This window comes from Anguilla rostrata, chromosome 17 (genome assembly GCF_018555375.3).
Source record: "Anguilla rostrata isolate EN2019 chromosome 17, ASM1855537v3, whole genome shotgun sequence".
NCBI classification, from domain to species: domain Eukaryota; kingdom Metazoa; phylum Chordata; class Actinopteri; order Anguilliformes; family Anguillidae; genus Anguilla; species Anguilla rostrata.
The window spans coordinates 16,744,184-16,762,654 of record NC_057949.1 but is presented as its reverse complement, the minus strand read 5'-3'; the positions used below and the strand labels follow the sequence as shown (position 1 = coordinate 16,762,654).

At 46.6% G+C, this 18,471-nt stretch overlaps 1 protein-coding gene across 7 annotated transcripts in view; it reads left to right on the top strand.

Annotated features, from left to right (window-relative positions):
- The window catches only part of dlx4b (distal-less homeobox 4b), a 133,777-nt gene that overhangs the window by 51,444 nt on the left and 63,862 nt on the right, over positions 1–18,471 (top strand). For all 7 annotated transcript variants that reach the window (XM_064314994.1, XM_064314998.1, XM_064314993.1 and 4 more), the window contains one exon: positions 8,696–8,788. In XM_064314994.1, the coding sequence (XP_064171064.1) occupies positions 8,696–8,788 (93 nt within the window). The remainder of the gene's footprint in view (positions 1–8,695; positions 8,789–18,471) is intronic.

Sequence of the window (18,471 nt, the reverse complement as noted above, 5' to 3'; positions counted from 1 at the left end):
TTTGTTTTCTCAAAGGTGGCGATTAGGGCTTTAGCGTTGTAATTGCCTCTAGTGATGTGTCAGCAATTAACATTAGAATATGCTCTGGGTGAACACGTGTAAATGAGGCGTCAATTAAGGTAAACGCTAATGGAACAGATCCGCCTGACAGGTATGACAGCCCGATAACCCCGCCTACGATCCTCAAAACGCGTATTCATTTAATCGGGTCTTTAAATGGCAGGTTCCGTCAGATCTCTTTCGAACAGCTCCCATCACTTGTAACATTACGGTGAAAGGCGGCTGGACCGTCACGCCCGCTGATGCTAGAAGAACTAGGCGGCATACGGTGGAGCAGGGCCACGGCAGCTGTGTGTCATCAGGGTGAACAGACGAGAGGGGAATAAAAGGGCGAAGATCCAGACGAGAATGCGACGAGGATGGAGACTGTGAACACGACATTCTACTTCAAATCAAAACTTAGGGTACATCCCCTCTAATTATTGGGACAAACTGCATCCCAAAGGTACCTTTGTTGGGATAAATGTAAGTGTAAGTTATTGTTGCATTTTCAGTTTGCCTTATATTTGTGCCTGGAGTGTTTTAGCATTTTTTGTGCAGAAAGATGCAGAACAGCTACTCTGCTTTGGATGAATAGGGTGTGCCCCGCCCTCCTTTGCCACCACCCATCCCATCCCTCCTGGGTAGGGGCACTTCTTGTGCAAAAGCCAAAGCCATCATTCTTCTGCCCCCACCCCCCCCACCCCACTCTGAAATTAGAGGCTGCAAACTCAACATCCAAACCGGCTGGGACTCCCCTCCTGCTGGGATGGGTGGATGGGTGGAGCCTTCAGACCGCTGACTTAACAACAGATCGAAAGTGACTTGTATATGAAGAATTGTCAGTAGCACAGCAATCCACTGAAGTCAAACTCAATTTGTGTTCATTCTTGTTGGAAGTAGCTGCTGAAGAAAAGCACAGGCTAGATGTTGTTATTCTCTGACAGTGAGCGAAGGTGCGCCTTCGTGAAATTCGCCCACGACTGTTTTCTCTACTGTGGGCCGCTCTTCCCCGTTGAACTGAGAATGTGTCTGGGAGGCTTTGAATCAAAGGACATGTCTCAATTATGCTAATCCCAAGACGCTGTTGGGCAACAGAGCTTGCAGGCAGAGAAACGCTTGCGACATTAGCACGGGGGCGACGAGGTCGAAATAGCGCACGAGAGAGGGCCCCAACGCGTCGGCATGTGCGCCAGCGCGAGTCTGCGTGCAGTGGGCCTACCGGTGTACGCCTGCACGCGTGTCCCAGTTCATACTCTAACATGACCGTTCTCTTGTTTCACCCTGTTGTGCGAGAGGAGGGTGTCACAGGCAAAGAGGAGATGAATGGTGTGCTGTTACCCGGGTGGTAATCCCCCCACCCCACCCCACCTAATAGCACACATTGCCTATTAACCCAGCAAAAACAATCAGTCACCAGTCAAGAGCTATCCCTTGTAATACTAGTGCACCGCAGCACTCGTGACTGCACTGGCATATAGTGTACTATAGCACGAAGATTTGCACTTCTGTGAAGGCCTGTCTGGATTGTTAGTCAGTAAATATGAATGCCGAGCACCAAGGGGTGGTTCGCGACGTGAAACTGTTTATAATGGCTGTTTAAACACTTTTTATCATTTAAAAAAATATTTTAGTCACCTAAATAAAATAATATTTAGGTAAATATTACTTAGTGTTGAGTTAGTTTCTGTTACGCACGAAAATTTGAGCCTTCAGTGTTCTTAACAGGAACACTTGTGCGGGCGCCAGATGTTAAGCAGTAATCACTATATATCAGCAGCATTTGAATTTTGCTACGGCGTTCTACCTCATCCGCATTTTGAACTGCCGCCACCCTCCGACCTGAAAAAACCACCTAGATGTCGCCGAACAGAATCTCAACAGGCCTTTTTGAAAGACTGCTGTGCTGCAGCATATAACTATATATTGCGTATTTGAAAATGTTTCAATATGTGTGCATTTACAATCAGAACGCTATAATCAGCGGGCACAGTTTAGCACAACAGCGCGTGGCGGTGGTGCATTTGCCAGAAGACGCGTGCTGTGCGGCAAGATGATAGGGATAACCAACTTAACGCATATGCATACATGGTCCCCTTCATTATTAAAGAGTACTGCTCATGGAGGGCGTTGATTGATGCTGCGCGCATGCCGTGGGTCGACTACTTAATTAAAGAAACCGAGATGAGATGATAAAAAACGGTCGTGTCAGATTGCCAAAGATACCGACTCCGCGTTTCTTCGCCCGTGTTCTCCTCACGAAAGACCTGGCAAGACGAACGATTTATGGAGAGAGGCAGATCTTAAGTAAATAGTGTGGATAGATATAGAGGTAAATAAGAGATAGTAGGCCTAGAGAGAAAGGGATGTGGGCTCAAGTTAGGAGTGAAATATTGATGAAGATCGCGTTTCTTGTACTCGTCGGTGTCCGCCCACCCGGTCCTATTGCACTGTGGAAAGAAAACTAACACCTGTGGGCACGTACACTGTAAACTGTCCAGTGTTAATTCAACTCTAACAGTGTTAATTAAACACTAAAAGATAACATTTGGTTCAATTGGGACCAAATTAAGTAACCCATTGGGACCAAATTATCTGTTAGAGTTGAATTAACTCTGTTAGAGTTGAATCAACACTGAGCAGTTTACTGTGTAAGAGGAAAGTCGCACAGGTTGTGTTGACCGCGTGCTCGCACAGCGTTGCGTGTGAATTGTCCAACCTTACTTCTGTAACTAGTTGCGCGTCCTCCCTGGCTTCTCTCGGCATAGCAAAACGCACGTCCTTCGTGGCCGGTAGCGACTTGCTTGTATTTGTGTTGTAACGGTGAGAAAAAAAAGAACATTTAATGATTTAAAGTGACGCATCTAAGTTTTCACCGGTACAGATGTGATCAAGCATTCGTTTAATTTGCACCTGTGCGCTTCCTGTTTATCTTAAGTGTTGTGAAACACCGTCGAGGCTACAACAAAGCACGTCGAGAGCTATTGCAGTTGTCCCATTATACAATATTTTTGAAACCTTGTAGGCCAACTTCTACTGGCCTGCTTGATGTCAATAGCCTCTGTGAAATATCCATTTGCATTGCAATTATGTAAGTTAAGTACGAACAAAATTAACGCAGCCTCAGAAAACTCGCACGAGTCACAGGTGTCTCGTTCGAACACATTTTGTGATCCACGACTTTCTATCGGGGTGATTTCATGGGTGCTTATTTTTATGAAACATTGGTCGGTTGTCAGGATATGTGTTAACCACATTGCCAGATAAAAATGCGTAAAACTAAACTATAAAATAAACGACAAAATAGCTCTTTGAAAAACGTTATAATGTTTACTGTAGAACACTTCTTGGTGAAACAAGTAAAAGGGAGTTCTAAAAATATTCTCCAGAGCAACATGGAAAATCCCATCCATCTATGAATTTTCCTTGCCGTGGGGCCAGGTTGCCAAATGTAACCGCATCCACAATTTCCTGGCAGAACTTATTTTCATTCACTTCCATGTGAGCACTAGATGGTGCTCTAAAGCCAGCGAGTGCAGACCGCTGTCTGATTTGATCGTACGGTTCTCAGTCTTTCAAACTGTGTGTGTATGTGAACGTACTATTTTTTAAGCACTAATATTTATGTTTTCAGAGCCCTGTGAAATTAGTTATAGATGTCAGTTGTGACATGGCAAGGACATATGTCAATTCCACATTTATTTTTCTGCTTTGTTCACTCCCTTATGCCGACTGAATCCCAACGCTGACACTTTACACTTTCGTACCCCTGGATGTTCACTAAGGCAGTTAAAGTGAACAATTCTTGCTCACGGGTTCATAGCAGCGTTCCCATTGGGAATTCTTCTGGCCCAGTGTCGTGACTGCTACTTCATACTGTCGCACCGCAGTGGAGCCCCATTCCACAGATAGACTGTCTGTGCCCTCGCCGCCTCCGCCGTTTCCTCCCGCTCCCTACGGATACCGGCAACGCCGTCCTAAAAAAAAAAGTGAGGGGCCGCCGCCTGGATTCAATCAAAATGTATTCTTAACACGTGTGTGTGTTTTTTCTTTTTCTTTATTTCTTTCATAAACTGTTTGGTGAGCTCAGCAATCATAAAAAGTGATCTTAGCCAACTGCTTGTGAAAAAGGGAGGCGGACGTTTATTTGTAAATCGACGTTACAGACAATGCGGATGGAAAACAGGCCTAAGCTAGCCGTAGACCTCCCTCTCGCCAGCCTGCTTCGGTGGTATCCGATAGAAAATGCGGCTCTGGCCTCAGATCCCTGCTATTAATGGCTCATCTGACTTTGTATCTGGCCCAGTGCTGTGGTTATAATTGTTTGACAACTGTTTCTGTTACTGATGTAGGCCGATATACTAAATAATGCTCTAGGAGCACTGTCATTCAACCCTTAAGTACATATCCCGCTGAATAACTGGATAATTTGTAGCTGAAAATGCAAACTAAATAGTTTGTATTTTTAAATACGTGTCCACTTATTCAGCTGGATGCATACTGAAAGGCTTACTCTAAGAGCAAATCGTTTTGTATTCCCAAATAAATTTAATAATAATAATAATAATAATAATAATAATAATAATGGAGGCTACCAACATAGATCTCCCAGGGACCTGTTTTTGGTTGCGTAAGTGCTTGTTTGTTGCGTTTTTGGCTGTGCTGGAGCCATCTCTGTGACAAAGCAAGATTTCAATTTTCGTGCAGTCTCTGGAACTCATTTGCACAATTACTGCGGGTGTTAAGCGATGCAGTTCTGCAATGTGTTTTGCTCCGGGGCCACAGCGGTACCACTTTAACCGTGGACTGAAACCCAGAACCTTCTGTTCGCCAGCCCAGTGCCTCACCACTACAGAGCTGCAAGCAATCATCAACAATCATAGCAAGCAAAAAAGAAAAAACCTTGTTTTTCTGCAATAGAATGAAGTAAGTCACCTAAGATTCCGACAGGAAGTGTTGTCTGCGTTTCTTTTCGTTCTGTGCGTGCTATTCTTTCTGACGTGAGTAGACACACTCGCGCGGCTGAGTCGTCTGCCAGTGGGCAGATATTTAAAGATGGACCATGTGATTTTTTTCCCCTCTACCGCACTTTTTGGTGAAAAAGTACTCTGAGATCTCTTGACTTGCCACTTTGTTTTACTTATGGGTCGCCTGCCACAACAATGCCCGTGTTGTTGTTATTAAGTGCCCATGCATCATCGTGTGCTTGTCTTACTGAGCTTCTTTGCTGGGATTGTGACCTTCCAATAAATCCACTAAAGAATTGTCTTGTTGCAGGTCAATTGACAGGAGTGACGGATGGTGCCTCTGGCTCAAAGACAAAGCGGGTGAATGCGTAACGTGAGACCAGGACGAGAAAGCACGTAAACAACCCGCAGATTTATTTCCCAGATGGAATTCATTAAATGATGCTTTGAGCCTCCTAACTGACGAAGAATTGGCATGATTGATGCTGGATTGCTGTGTGAATGTTTAGATTGATACTGTGCCTATAGGTAGCTGTTCCATGTGCCGGAGTGACTAAAGCGCAGTCAGTAAGCTATCAACGAGAAAGATTTCTGGCGATTTCATAGTCACTGGAAGCTTTGCATCTTTGAAGTCGTTGCATAGCTAGCAGGGTCGCAAAATGTATTTATTGCATGAAGCAGTCTGTTTGCTTAACAAATGTTAATCGGTTTACTAGTTACTGTAATTTGCAAGATGAACCACAGACCAGCAACAGGCTACTCCATACTACTGTGTCTTTATTCCACTTTTCCTGCAGGTGCCTCACCTCAGGTTTCCCCACCTGTGCTTGATTGTTTTAGTCGTGCTAACACACACAATCCTTGCAGATTGTTTCTATATTTGAGTGGCCTCTGCTTCTCTTCTTGGGAGATTTATTGGGGTGAAATTACTTTTGTGCAGACTGTGCTTTCTGTGTGCGATAAATCACCGCGCCATCTTGGCTCGTCCGCTGCGTCGACGCACAGGCTGGCCCCAGTGAGGCGCCTTTGCGTGCAGGGGTCAAAGGTCGCCTGCACCTGAGGCCGGTTCTCACAAATAAAGCTTTGAGAGCAGCAGACGGGGCAGGTTTTATTGCCCTGTGTGGAGGGGCAGAAGGCTGAGGCAGTGGGCATCTCCGGTCCCACCGCACTGCCTCTTACAGACCTGTTCCTCCGGCTTTTGCGTCAGGTGGTCATGTCTCACCGCATCCATGCTCTGTGCTGCAAGAATTGGACATTGTACCCATTTCATATCAGTCATAATGTGAATTGTACGTGTCAGTTATATATTTTTACATATACAGAAATATCTCAGTTGTGTTTACTTTTTGAATTTGTATTGTACTTGTCATTATTTCCACATGCAGGCGACATGTGAAAAAGATTCATTTTCTCAGTGGAATTTCCCTGGTAAAATAAAGGTTTAATTAAGAAGGACAGATTGGTCCCAAAGCACCTTGTCTGATGTCACAGGGGTGCAGGGCTATGGGAATTCGTTTTCTCCCTCAGATTACTTCATGGGTTCTTAAATGTCACAAGTATATTTGGCCACCAAATGTTAGATTCTGTTGCAAATAATGAAATAAGTAATACTTTTTAGTAAAAACATTTGTTTTTTTATCACATGTCAAAGATGTACAGTTTATTTTCTAAAAGCAATCAGACACTGCTGGTAATTTGAAAATTAGTTTTCAAATGTGGAAATTCAGAATAAGCATACAGCAAATTGTAAAAAGGACAATTTACAGCACAAGGTTTGTTTACAAGTGAATCTTATCATCTCTTACAGAATATATATTATAACTCACCTTGCAGACTCAGTGAATCTTACATGGATGTGGGCTCCTTCCTGTCAGCCTAGGGTTCTCCGGTTGGTAGTCCTCCTCTCCCCCTTCCTCTCCCTGTCCCCTGAGCAGTGATATCTCACCGAGCGTGACCGAGATGAAAGAGCGGGTCATCGCGGTCCCTCAGCCAAGGCCTTCACAGAGAAACCCCCGAGAGCCCTGGTTCACCCCGGCTCTCCCCTGCTTTTCAGCGCTCAAACCTGGGTGTCTGGCTCAGGAAGCCCGTAGCGCGGACAAAGGTGGCCATTCAGCCCTGTTTGTCTGCTACTTCCACTAACAAATTTGAGCAAGTTCCGCCTGTTTTCTTTAGGCAACATTCAGAGTTGTCCGGTCACTTAAGTTAACCGTGCTACGAAAATAACTTGTATAAACACTTCGCTTCATTGATCAGAGTTAAGTTTTAAGTGGAAGGATCAATTAGCGGCAATCAGCTTCCGACCACAAATGTGCACACTGTACGGTTCGTGTATTAGGTCTGAAAGGACCCGTTTTCATTGGGTGATTGTTGAAGAGTTTGCCACAGCCAGCTTTTTTTGTGCTGCATCAATAGTGAATTGTGTCTGTGTTTCTGTGTCCTGTTTATTTGGACAGAACAATCTGTGTCCTTTCAGCAAATGAGCCTCTTTCACCTGGTGCACTCAGAAGAAAATGGCGTATTCCGAGTGGTAGCTGGAGGTCAGTTGGAGTAGTGGAATATGGTGAGGCTGACGGGTTTGCTGACTGCAGGGTGGGTCAACACACAGTATTGATTAAAACCTGGCAGCTTCAGAGTTTTTTGTAAACCCTAATTTATTGTCTCACTCTGAATCATTCAGTCCTTCTTTACTATTGTAGCTCCTTGTAATTTGTGCTTTCAAAAGAAAAATTAACCACAAGATGTTATTTTAACTATCTGCAGGTTGTAATACAAACCCCCAGAATGCAATGCTTTTAATGTCGTGTATTATGAGGCAGTGCTCTTAAAAGTTAGACGCATTCCTCCTGATAAATTAACTCTGCTTCTAGCGAAATTATATCTGCATCGCCATCCATGCTCTTGGCGACTCGTCGTTATCTTTACAGTTTTAAAAACCCGTCCATTTATACATGTGTGGATGCTTGTACTCTGTCAATCACAAATTCAGCATGTCAGTACAATTTCCCTGTCTTTTTTTTTTTTTTGGAAAATGAACACAGCCATTTCTGTGTATTCCCTTCCTTCAAGCGCCCATAGTTCATTGCAAAGTCTTTGTCCATGAGGTTTTGGTGAAAGGATTGATGGGAATTATGTTACAACACCAAACTGGAAGACCAGTTTAGCTGAGCACAGCAGAATCTTAAAAAAATACATTTGTAAAATGAATACATGTACATTTAGCTGATTACTACCATAAGTTACAGCATATAGATTTTACTGAATATGGTGATTTTTTGAAATGACTTATTTGTCCATGGTTGCCAAGATGGAACCAGGCGCCGACATGAGCTTCTGTTACAGTAAAGGCATGGAGATGTCTCAGATGGTATTTATTGCATTTGTTTCCTTGCCCTATTTAATGGGTGTCTTTAATATGATTTGAAATGCACCCTACATCACCACCAATAAGTACAATCCACTGCTGACACCAAGGATGACACAGTGTCCATTTTTACAATGCACATTTTCTACACTGGTCCTACACTGCAGGTTATGGAGCAGATTTTCCTGGGAAACCCTGTAGCATAATTCGATTTTTGTCCTAAGGAAAGTCTTGGTCTGTGTCCTTTCCCCTCAGAAAGTCTGTGTGTCTGAAACGCAGCCAGACCTGGGGTAAAGAGGCTCTTTTTTTTTGGTTTCTTGTTCTCCAGGTTGAGACGCACGGTGCTCGTTTTGTCGGTTTGGCGCTGGGGAGAAAAGCCGGCTGGGTCCTGGAAACGGCTGTCCAGATGCGAGCGGCTCAGGTGAGGTCCGTGTGACAGACTTAGCATGGGGTGGGAACGCCCGCTGGCACTCTCTCCCCAAACTGTGCCCCTTTCAACCTGTCGAACAATACCCTGAAATCTGACCAGCTTTCACCGCCCCCTCCAAACACAGCCCCAGCTAGACGACAATTAGCAAGCCCCGCCCCTTCTGTTAAAGGACCACCTGTCTGTCTATATGTGGCCCATCCTGTTCGGCAGCTTAAGGAGTTGGAAAAAGTCCCCAACCCCATTTATCCAGGAAAGGTGGTGTTGGGGGGTAGGGTGGGTGGCCAGCCACAGGGGCTGGGGGGAGCCCACCTTTCCCACCCCCCGTGCGGGAGGAGGCCGTTTCTGGACGTGAACACGGGAGGAACTGTTCTTTAAGCCGACAGGTACCCCGTGTTCCCACAGACTGCCAGGAACGTTGCTGTTATCCTGGGGATGAACAGTCTGACCCAATGTCACGGGTACAGAGGAAAATGACAACCGCCTATTCCTGGGGTCCTCAGTCTTATCCAGAAAGGGCCGTGGGTGGGTGTGGGTGCAGGCTTTTGTTCCAATGAGTATTGATTTTACAGATCAGGTCGCTTAGCGAAGACTCTGGTGGTTGAGCGACCTGCTGTTACAGACATGTCTGGAAGACTCGAACCGGAGGGTGAGATCTCCACAGCTCTATGGCTCATTTCACTTCAGAGAAGCATACAGGAGAGGACGTATGAGGAGGACGCATCAGCACAGAAAAACTGAACTACGCAGGTGTCGTGGCTGAGGTTGGCAGTGGTTATGCACTGTGTGGAAGCTCCACGGTTCGCCTCTGACGACGTCAGCGCGCCTCATCAGTCATAACATAATTCCACCACGCGCTGCAGCCCATTCTGGATAAGATTGAGGACCCCCTGACCTACTCAATAAAGCCATTCTAAGCTTGTGCTGTATGGAGAGTCTTCAGACTCCCGCTCAATATTAAGCTGCTTCCTCAAGACCACTCTCCTAAGGTGGGGGGCGGGGAGGAGAGGGGGTGGTGGTGGATTCACCCGAGAAATGCTCCCGTTGATCTCGTGTTTTCACGAGATGCAGGCGGAAAAATAAGATGTAACTTTACTGGCGCTTTCTCACCGTCTTGAGAGAAATGGCTGGCACACGGGCGGGCGCGGTCGTGTTTTGCCGGTTAGGTTTGAGTGAAACTGCCATGAGGTGGTGGCTCAATCGGGTTTGGGTGTGGGGGAAGACCAGAGACTTTGTTCTGCCGGTACAATGGGCTTGTAGTTCTGGCGGAAGACCAGCAGATGCCAGGACACTTAGGTGCAAGGTGTGAGTCCACGTGAGTTTTTGTTTTTCGGTACGACCATCAGGTAGAAGTAAGTCTGCTCTGGGAAAATGTGTTTTTTCCACAGGCACAAAGTCAGAGTAGGGCCTTTTTATTTCACATACATCATAAAGAACAGTATTGGGGAAAAAAATGATCTGTTCCCATAAATCTGAAAAGCTTTTCTTTATTATATAAATCTGTTGGGTTTTTCCTCTTACCCAGTCAAACTGGGTTGACATTTTTCATATTGTTTTCTGTGCGTACTGAAACAATTAGAGCTCATTAATGTGCATGTATAATTAATTTGCCAAGATTGTCATATTGCCATCTGTCAGATTTATTCATATTTGTGGTTTTCTACCATTCACATGCATATTCTCTTTTTTATTCAAATACACTGAAGAACATTCATGCTAAAACAATTTAAACTAGCTACATGCTGACTTTAATATTGCCAGTCATGAGACAAGAAATACCAGAAAGCCGATTCTCTAGATTTCATCAATTAGGAAACCATTGTTATATTGTCACTTAAAGTCATGTATTGTATAGCCTTATAATTCTCTGCCGTGCTTACTCTCAGCTGGCAACCCTTTGAATTCGGTGGCATTCTCATTTGCTTTGAGTAGAATTCTGACAAATAACGTCTCTAATGGCTAATGTAAACTGTTTCGCAGGTCTGTTTACTTAGGCCCTATGATTGCCACCATTACACTATTTGCGTTAGCGCACTATGCGAAACGCTCTTACATGTGGACTGAAATTTGTCTGACGGATCGTACCCCTCGAGCTGCCCTGCACTGGTCTGTCTGGTGGGTGTACTTGTAAGGTTCTGGCCGCCTGGCTCCCTGACGGACGTGCGATCACGATGCCGCAGTGAACGCTAAGACTTCTGTAAGGAGCGTGGCGGCTCTCCGCTGACGGTGCGTGTGCTTCCCCTGCTGTGGCTCATTTGGTTCCCCGTTTGAGACAGAGGAGCCCTGCGGAGCGTCCTGTCCCCCAGGCTGTCCGTGGGGCCGATTCCCCTCCGCGCAACGCACTTAGATCCGTGAGAGGTGCGCACGTGATCCGTGAGAGGTGCGCACGTGATCGGCACGTGATCCGCGAGAGGTGCGCGTGAGCCCAACCTGTGCTTGCCGTTGAGTTTCTGAAAAGCAGGTGAAGCTTGTGAGACCCCACAGAGTGTGCAGGCTAATCAAACCATTCTTTAATTTATCCCCCCCCCCCCACTTCTGCCCAAGGCCCTTGAGGGAGGGCGGGAGGGCGGGCGGGCCGGCTCAGAACAGGGCCAGGAGGCCGTGTGTGACTCACAGCGAGTTCACAGCACTCCGTGCCTGGCTTCCTGTATTTCAGCAGAATCTGCACACTTTTCCAGGAGCTCGTTAAATTGCTGATTCACCTTCCCTCCCAGCATAGCTGCTCTCTGGATGTTAGAACAACGTTGAATCTGCATGAATGTTCTGCTTTGGTTCAGAGAGAAAGGAGGCTGTCGATGAATTTTACATATGCACAGACATTTACACGCCACACACACGCACTCACTAATTCTCTCTCTCTCTCTCTCTCACACACACAGACACACATGTTCACACACACACATGCACACACGCGCGCGCACACACACACACACACCCTCAGCAGTTCTCTTGAATGCGCTTGACACATTGAAGGTGATGCTCATTCACTGGAACGCATCGGAACTGCCTGTTCTGATTCACGTGTGCAAACAAAATCTGATGCAAAGAAGGAGTGCGATGATTGATTGTATTATTCACTAAGAGGCTTTGTAGTGCAGGTACAATGGGCATGTAGTTCTGGCAGGGGTCCAGGAGCTACCAGGAAACTCGGGTCTGAATGTACTGTAGGAGGGAAAGGTGTGACTCCACGTGAGGTTTGTTTTTCCCTGAAACTATCAGGCAAAAGATCTAACCTGTCACAGCTGTTCTGTGTCTGGCTTGATTTGCATTTGAGCCTAAGCAACCTTCGATTCAAAATAAGTCTAATGGTTGATTGTATGATTATGTTAATTGGTCATTTTACATTTTTTAAAGGCTGTGGTTAATTTTAGCCATATCTGGACTTTCTTGAGCTGGGCCTGGAGAAGCCTGTGTGTGATTTTTAGTCTTAGTCTGTAGAAATGCTAAATTCTGAAACATATTGAAATAAAAAGTATTGTGATAAGGTATCTTATTTTATATATATATAGTTATCATTATTGAGATGTAAAAACATACTGCAACCTTCACAATGTGTTCCAAGTTGTCGATGCTTTATCGTTACATTTCCCACGTCTCAGCATGTGCAGTATTCATTACTGTAATGTACTAGAGGCGGTTCAAAGGGAGAGCCGCCATGTTAATGATGGCGTGGAATTCTCCCAGAATCTATCACGAAAAAGAATGCGCTGTACATTCCAGCAATATCACATACGTTTTATTTCCTGTTTTCAAATATTATTAAAGCACAGACATACGTTTTGGTCTTTATGCCAGATTTGTAAAATGTTAGTTATTGTGTTTGGGTCATTTCCTTGTAGAAAGCATCCATTTGGATACAGTATTGTAACAGGAGCAGAATACCCCAGGCAGTTGATAAATCATTATGTCTCTGTGGTCACAGTGAGTGGTTTTCTGGACTGAAGACATTCACAGTGCACTGACGATAGATAAAATCAAATAAATGAGTTTCTGGGGCGGTTGAGATCGGTGGATCCGTTGCCTTAATTCATACTGAAGTCATGGGCAGTGTTCACTTTTGAATTGTGCATCGCAGCACACACATGGGAAGGGCCTTTCAGGCGTGTTTTTTTTGTCCTGCATACCTTGGTCAAATTAGTCTTTGAAAATATCAAACCCTTTAAATGCCAGTACACCTACTTCAAACTAGACTCAGGTCTTGTTTGAAGAGGTGGAAAATTTTGGAGTTTTTTTTGTTTTTGTTTTTAAGCCATGAGAATGAACGACGGCTTCTCTTGCGTGATATCTACCGCCAAGGAGGAGCTCTGGCACTCTGCCTGGCATCCACCACATCTTACGCAAACTGGTAAAGAGAGAACGCTACCTCAGGTAGCCAACAAATGCACATTTCCCTTTTGGCTCTGCAAGCTCGTTTCTGGGCTTAAATTTTAAACGCAGTACAACAAATCACTTAGCAGGACGACGGAGAGATATTGATTTATTGATGGCCTGAGGGGCGGGGAGCCTCCTGTTACCGAAGCTGCGCGTAGTTGTGTCGGAGGCTGCAGAAATGCGGCGCGCTGACGAAGGCTCCCGCCAGAGCAAGGCGAGCAGGCGTCCCGCAGCGCGAGGACGTACGCGGGAAGGTGCTTATGGGCGCCAGAGCCGCGCGCGCCGTCGGATTGTGCAGGAGGGGCCGGGTCAATTTTGGGCCACGTTTGGGCCGCGGTCGCGATCTGCGATCTCGGTAGTGCATTTAGAGAGCTGCTTAACGAGATACGATCTGGTGTTCCAGAATGCAAATCCATGCTTTTAGATAAGGCAGTGGTGTTTCACCTGAGTGTGTCCTACTGAGCAGAAAGGGTAAGGTAAGGTATCTGAGTACCCCTTTCGGAGATGCTACTCCGTCATGTAGATGTCAATGAATATATCCAGTCCGAAAATTGTTGCCGCCCACAAATTTGTCCATTTACTTTTTAATACGATGGAACACTGCCGGCACCTGATTGGCTTAATTGGTTTCGGCCCAAAGCTTTTCAAACCGGAGAAACATGGCGGCCTGTTAATAAAGTCTCTCATGTTCCACCTAAACGGTCCACTAAAGTATGCTTCTGAGAACATTTGAGGCGAGAATTAGGCCACGTGATTGTGGAATCTTGGCTCATATTTGATCTGCAACTCCTGATTAACAGTTTGACCCACGTTTCATGAGCTTACGCTATACAAATAATTTACACATAGAGTACTTTGTGCAAATGAGACGGGCACCACCTACTCCACCCACCGCAGGACACATTTTTCAGAACTGTGTTGTAGGCGGAGCCAGGCTGAGACGGTGATTGCAATTAACCGTTGGTATTTCTATGGCAACGCACTCTCTCTGACCTCTGTTTAAGTTCAGCGTGAACTGCCTTTACCTTGAGCTCAGGCAGCGCGAAGCGTCCGTCAGCAAACGCCTGCTGGTGAGCGGCAACATGGCGGCACAGCTGCTCCCATTAGCCTTCCCTATATGCCCTCCCGTGCCCTTTACCGCTCAGATGGCGCAACACTAAGCACTGCTCAGGCTCCTGGTCCAGGGAGGATATTTCTGACCAGCGAAATTGCTGAGGGGGGTTTTTTTTTTTTTTCTTCCCCTTATCGGTTTCTGCCGCAAAATAATTTGGAGGAGGTGGAAATGGGCCCTCTTTCCCCGCTGGAGTGCCACAGTTCACGTACAGTGTACAGGAAGTTATTAACTGTAAAACATCAAAGCTGTGGGGCAGGGTAAACATTCCTCCCTGGGTTGGGTTCCTCCAGGCAATGACCCACTTCCTGTTTTATAGACTTCCACCAGAGTGCACACATTGTCACCACATGACACAGGACAGGGCTATGGACACTGGTGTGGGGGCGAGGGGGCCGGGCGGGTGTGTGGGGGGTGGTGGCGATTGAACTTGGCTTATTCCAGTCAGTGTGTAAGAGACATTGAGCTGCCAACTTCACATACTACAAAACCTAGCCTGCCACACTCTGTGGAAATTTAAGCATCGGGCCCAGTCAATCATTCTTTTCTTTTTTATACATTTTAAGGGGATGGAAAGACTCGATTAACACGTCGAATGACGTCCATGTTGAAATTTGAATCGTCCAAGCTTGTGGCACCAGAACGTTTTTAAAGTTTCTGGCAATTTTCAGGTATTCCAAAGAATGTACTCTGCTGCCCTAAAGCAAAGCTTTATGTGATTTGACAGTCAAACGGGCTTTCAACTTCATGCTCTCGCCAGTTTCCTTTGAACCTCCACACTTCTGTGGAGAGCCCTAACTCGGTAATTAACAGAGGTTCCACGCTATCTGAATGGAAGCCTGTGTTTGAACTCTGAAGCCCTGGTAAATATGCGCCATTTTACTACCAGTTGTTGTCCCAATAGTACCATCACACGAGGGACTAATTGACTTACAAGGACTGACCAAATCCATAAGCTTAGGGACTCAACGGTAACCACAGACGATTGGACAAAGAAAGAGAGTTGTTCTTTGCCATTGGGTGCATTGTCTCGAGTGCCTGTCTGGCTTTCCCTTTCAGAACAAACACTGTAATCAAGTCTTAAGTGAGCTGAGCTGACAAAACGCTGAAAGAGCGTGTTTGCATGCCGATTTCACGCTTTGTTATTGCCATGCAGCTGGTGCGCTGAGTGTCATTAGGACGTTAGCATGAGCCCAGCTGTGGCACTGTGAGGGTCCAATGTCAGCACAGGCCAGTTGTGCATCTTCCTCTGGTGGGCAGACATGTTTCAGTGTGTTGGCATTAGTGGTTTGTCGTGTACGAGTTTGCGTGCGCACACGGGCACCGGCCGGGATTTTGGGGCCCGTGAAAAGATCTCACATATGGGCCCCACCACCCCAGTCAACCCCATTCCTGAATTTTTTTGAGGGCCCCTGTCAGTCAGGGCCCAAGGAATTGTGGAATCCTTCCAACCCCCCCCCACCACTTGCCTTGCGGCACCCCCGTGTGTGTGTGATATGGAAAGCAAACGCTGGATTATTTGGGTAAGTTTTGCCTTTAATGTTGTGTCAGTGAGTGACAAATGTGTTTTTTAAATTTTTTAAAAGAATAACGATTCACTCAACGCAGGGGAAGGTGTGAAGCATGGTTTGTGATTCTTAGAAAGGAGACGTTCGGCGCTGTGACGAATGAAAGGAGCGGAGCTTTAAGCGCTGGTGTGCGGCGTGTCGCGTGAGGGAGTCTGTCTGTCACCGCTCCCGTGCAACGCGGTGCTTTGCATTGTCTCAGCGTTAGCGCAGTGGAAAGACTCGACCATTGACTTTAAAGAAGAACCGCACGCAACCCCGCGCGTAGCACCTAAAGCAGTTCGGCTAACGTAAACTGGGCCTGCGCGAAATAGCAGTGCACCAATGGCACTGTCTTGGAGCCCGGCACAGAGACATAACACTGATTCAAACATTATTCCCTGAGTCTCCATCACCTACAGCATGTCCTTATGCTGTGTACCGTGTCTTGTGTCTCCCCCCCCCCCCTCGCCCCTGGTCAGTGAGGTTGAGCAGGGCACGCATACTGTAGCAATCAGTCCAGGGTCAGATTTGGGGGGGGTTGGTGGGGGGGCGATCAGCAAGGGGGCGGATCCGGTCGCTGTCACCGCGGTGACCGTGAAAGGACCTCCTGGTGGGGTCCTTCTGCCCGCCCCCACTCCGCTTTCCTGTGTACCCCAGCCAACCTCCAGTGATCCTGATTACAGATGCAGCCGTCCAACACTGGGTATTACTGCCCAGCAACCCCCCCATGAAGCAGATAACAATCACCTCCCCAGACAGAGAGGCCACAGCCACCACAGCGTCGGGGATCGGTGGGCGTGGCCTCGGGCCCACACAGAAACCAACCAGGAGTCTGGGGGGGGGGGGGGGGGGGTGGGGCAGTAACTACCAGGTTAGGCCAGCAACGACGCTCAGCGAGCAGGCCTGTCATTTGGGGTCTGCCCCAGCCAGACGCGACCGAGCCACAGCGTACAAACATCGCCCACGGAGACGGGCCATGACGACGGTGTCCGAGCGCCACCCGTGAGGTCGGCGCAGGGCTCAGCTGGCGAGACGGGTGGCCGCTGACCGCCGGGGAGCACCGGAGTGGGACCGCGTGGGACGCAGTGCCCACCTCCCCCCCCCTCGCCCCAGCCAAAATGCCCCAGGGGGGCACGGGTTTGGAGGAGGAAAAATACTTTTTGTTTTACTCAACAAAACCCCCCCCAATCATGCTGCTGTAAGAAAGGGGGTTTTTGGGTGTTCTGGCATCCATAATCACTGAAAAGCTTTCTGGCATTGAAGTTACTCTTTTAGATCACCAGTTCTCCATGCTGAAGGTGCAATTGACATTGATGAGAATAGAGGTAATATTCATTACCTTGCTGAGCCTACCAGCCCCCCAGCCCCACCTCAAAGCCCAGAAACCAGACCCCCCCCCCCCCCCAAAACAGATTCCCAGAGGGGGTGCAATCTTACGGCCTTCCGGTGCCGATGTGGGACTGGTCCCTGACAGGAGGCGCCCGCTGTACTCCCAGCGCTCCTCTCTGAAAGATGGGCCCTGGCATCCCGTTTCGCAGATCACCAAGGGGTGGGGTGTCATCGTATCATTGCCCCCCCCCCACCCTTCAGATCCGATTACGCTTTTTCCGGGCACCTGGAGCGATGTAAGCGTTTGTTTACGACAGAAAGAGGCGGCAGATTAAATCTAATCCCTCCACAGTGGAGAGAGCACACGCCCTGGGCCCCAGCCGCCACCGGGTATCCACGACGACGACGGGGGGCCACCGCGCCCGTTACACGATTACCGAGCCGTCGTTTCGCGAGACGCTCTGCAAACTACGGCGGCGTCTCCTGTAATGACGGGGTTTCAGGCTTTTCATCCAGATGAAATAAGCATGCTGGGGAATGTACACTGTACCCACAGTGAAATGGTAGTTTACCTTTGCTCAGGTATTTGTGCCATGGAACACTGCAAGGGATTGTGCGTTCTCTTCTTTAAAATAAGTACATTTCTTTCACAAAGAAAATGAAAATGAAAGAACTGGTTTTCTGATGCCCATTGTATTCGAGAATGTCTTTGAATATTGTTCATTTGGGTGGTGTCAGTCACCTTTCTGGTTAATTTTCTTACATTTCTACGCTGTCAGTGCTCTGACATTGTGTATTCAAATTTTTTGAATCTATTCTTTCCCATAATAACACATTTCCTTTTTTGACATTTAGTCTGATGAAACACATTCCTGAAGAACGCAGTTGGTCAAAACGTTTCTATAAAATGCTGTAACAATGTTCTCCACGTTAATTTCACACATGTAGAGTCCATGTATTTATGATTTGTCATAATAATGCATTACATATTGCTAATTTGGCGTAAAATTTTCATACCATTTGAGTTTTGACTTGAGAAAGACTCAGGTCCCACATGAATATAGACAGAAACTTGAATCTCTTCCAAATTCACAAATACAAATTTTTGTTTCTGCTCTACATACCTTTCCACAACACGTGAAACCTGTGAATTTTATTGTAAGTGTTAATATAGTCAAAATGAGTACATTTTGATAAATGGCTTCTTAAATGCGTATATTTTCAATTGACATTATTTTGTTAGAGGATTATGTTAATATATTTATATTAATAGAGTTTTGTCTTGTACTCAGTTACTTAACTTTTGTTTGTTAGTTAAT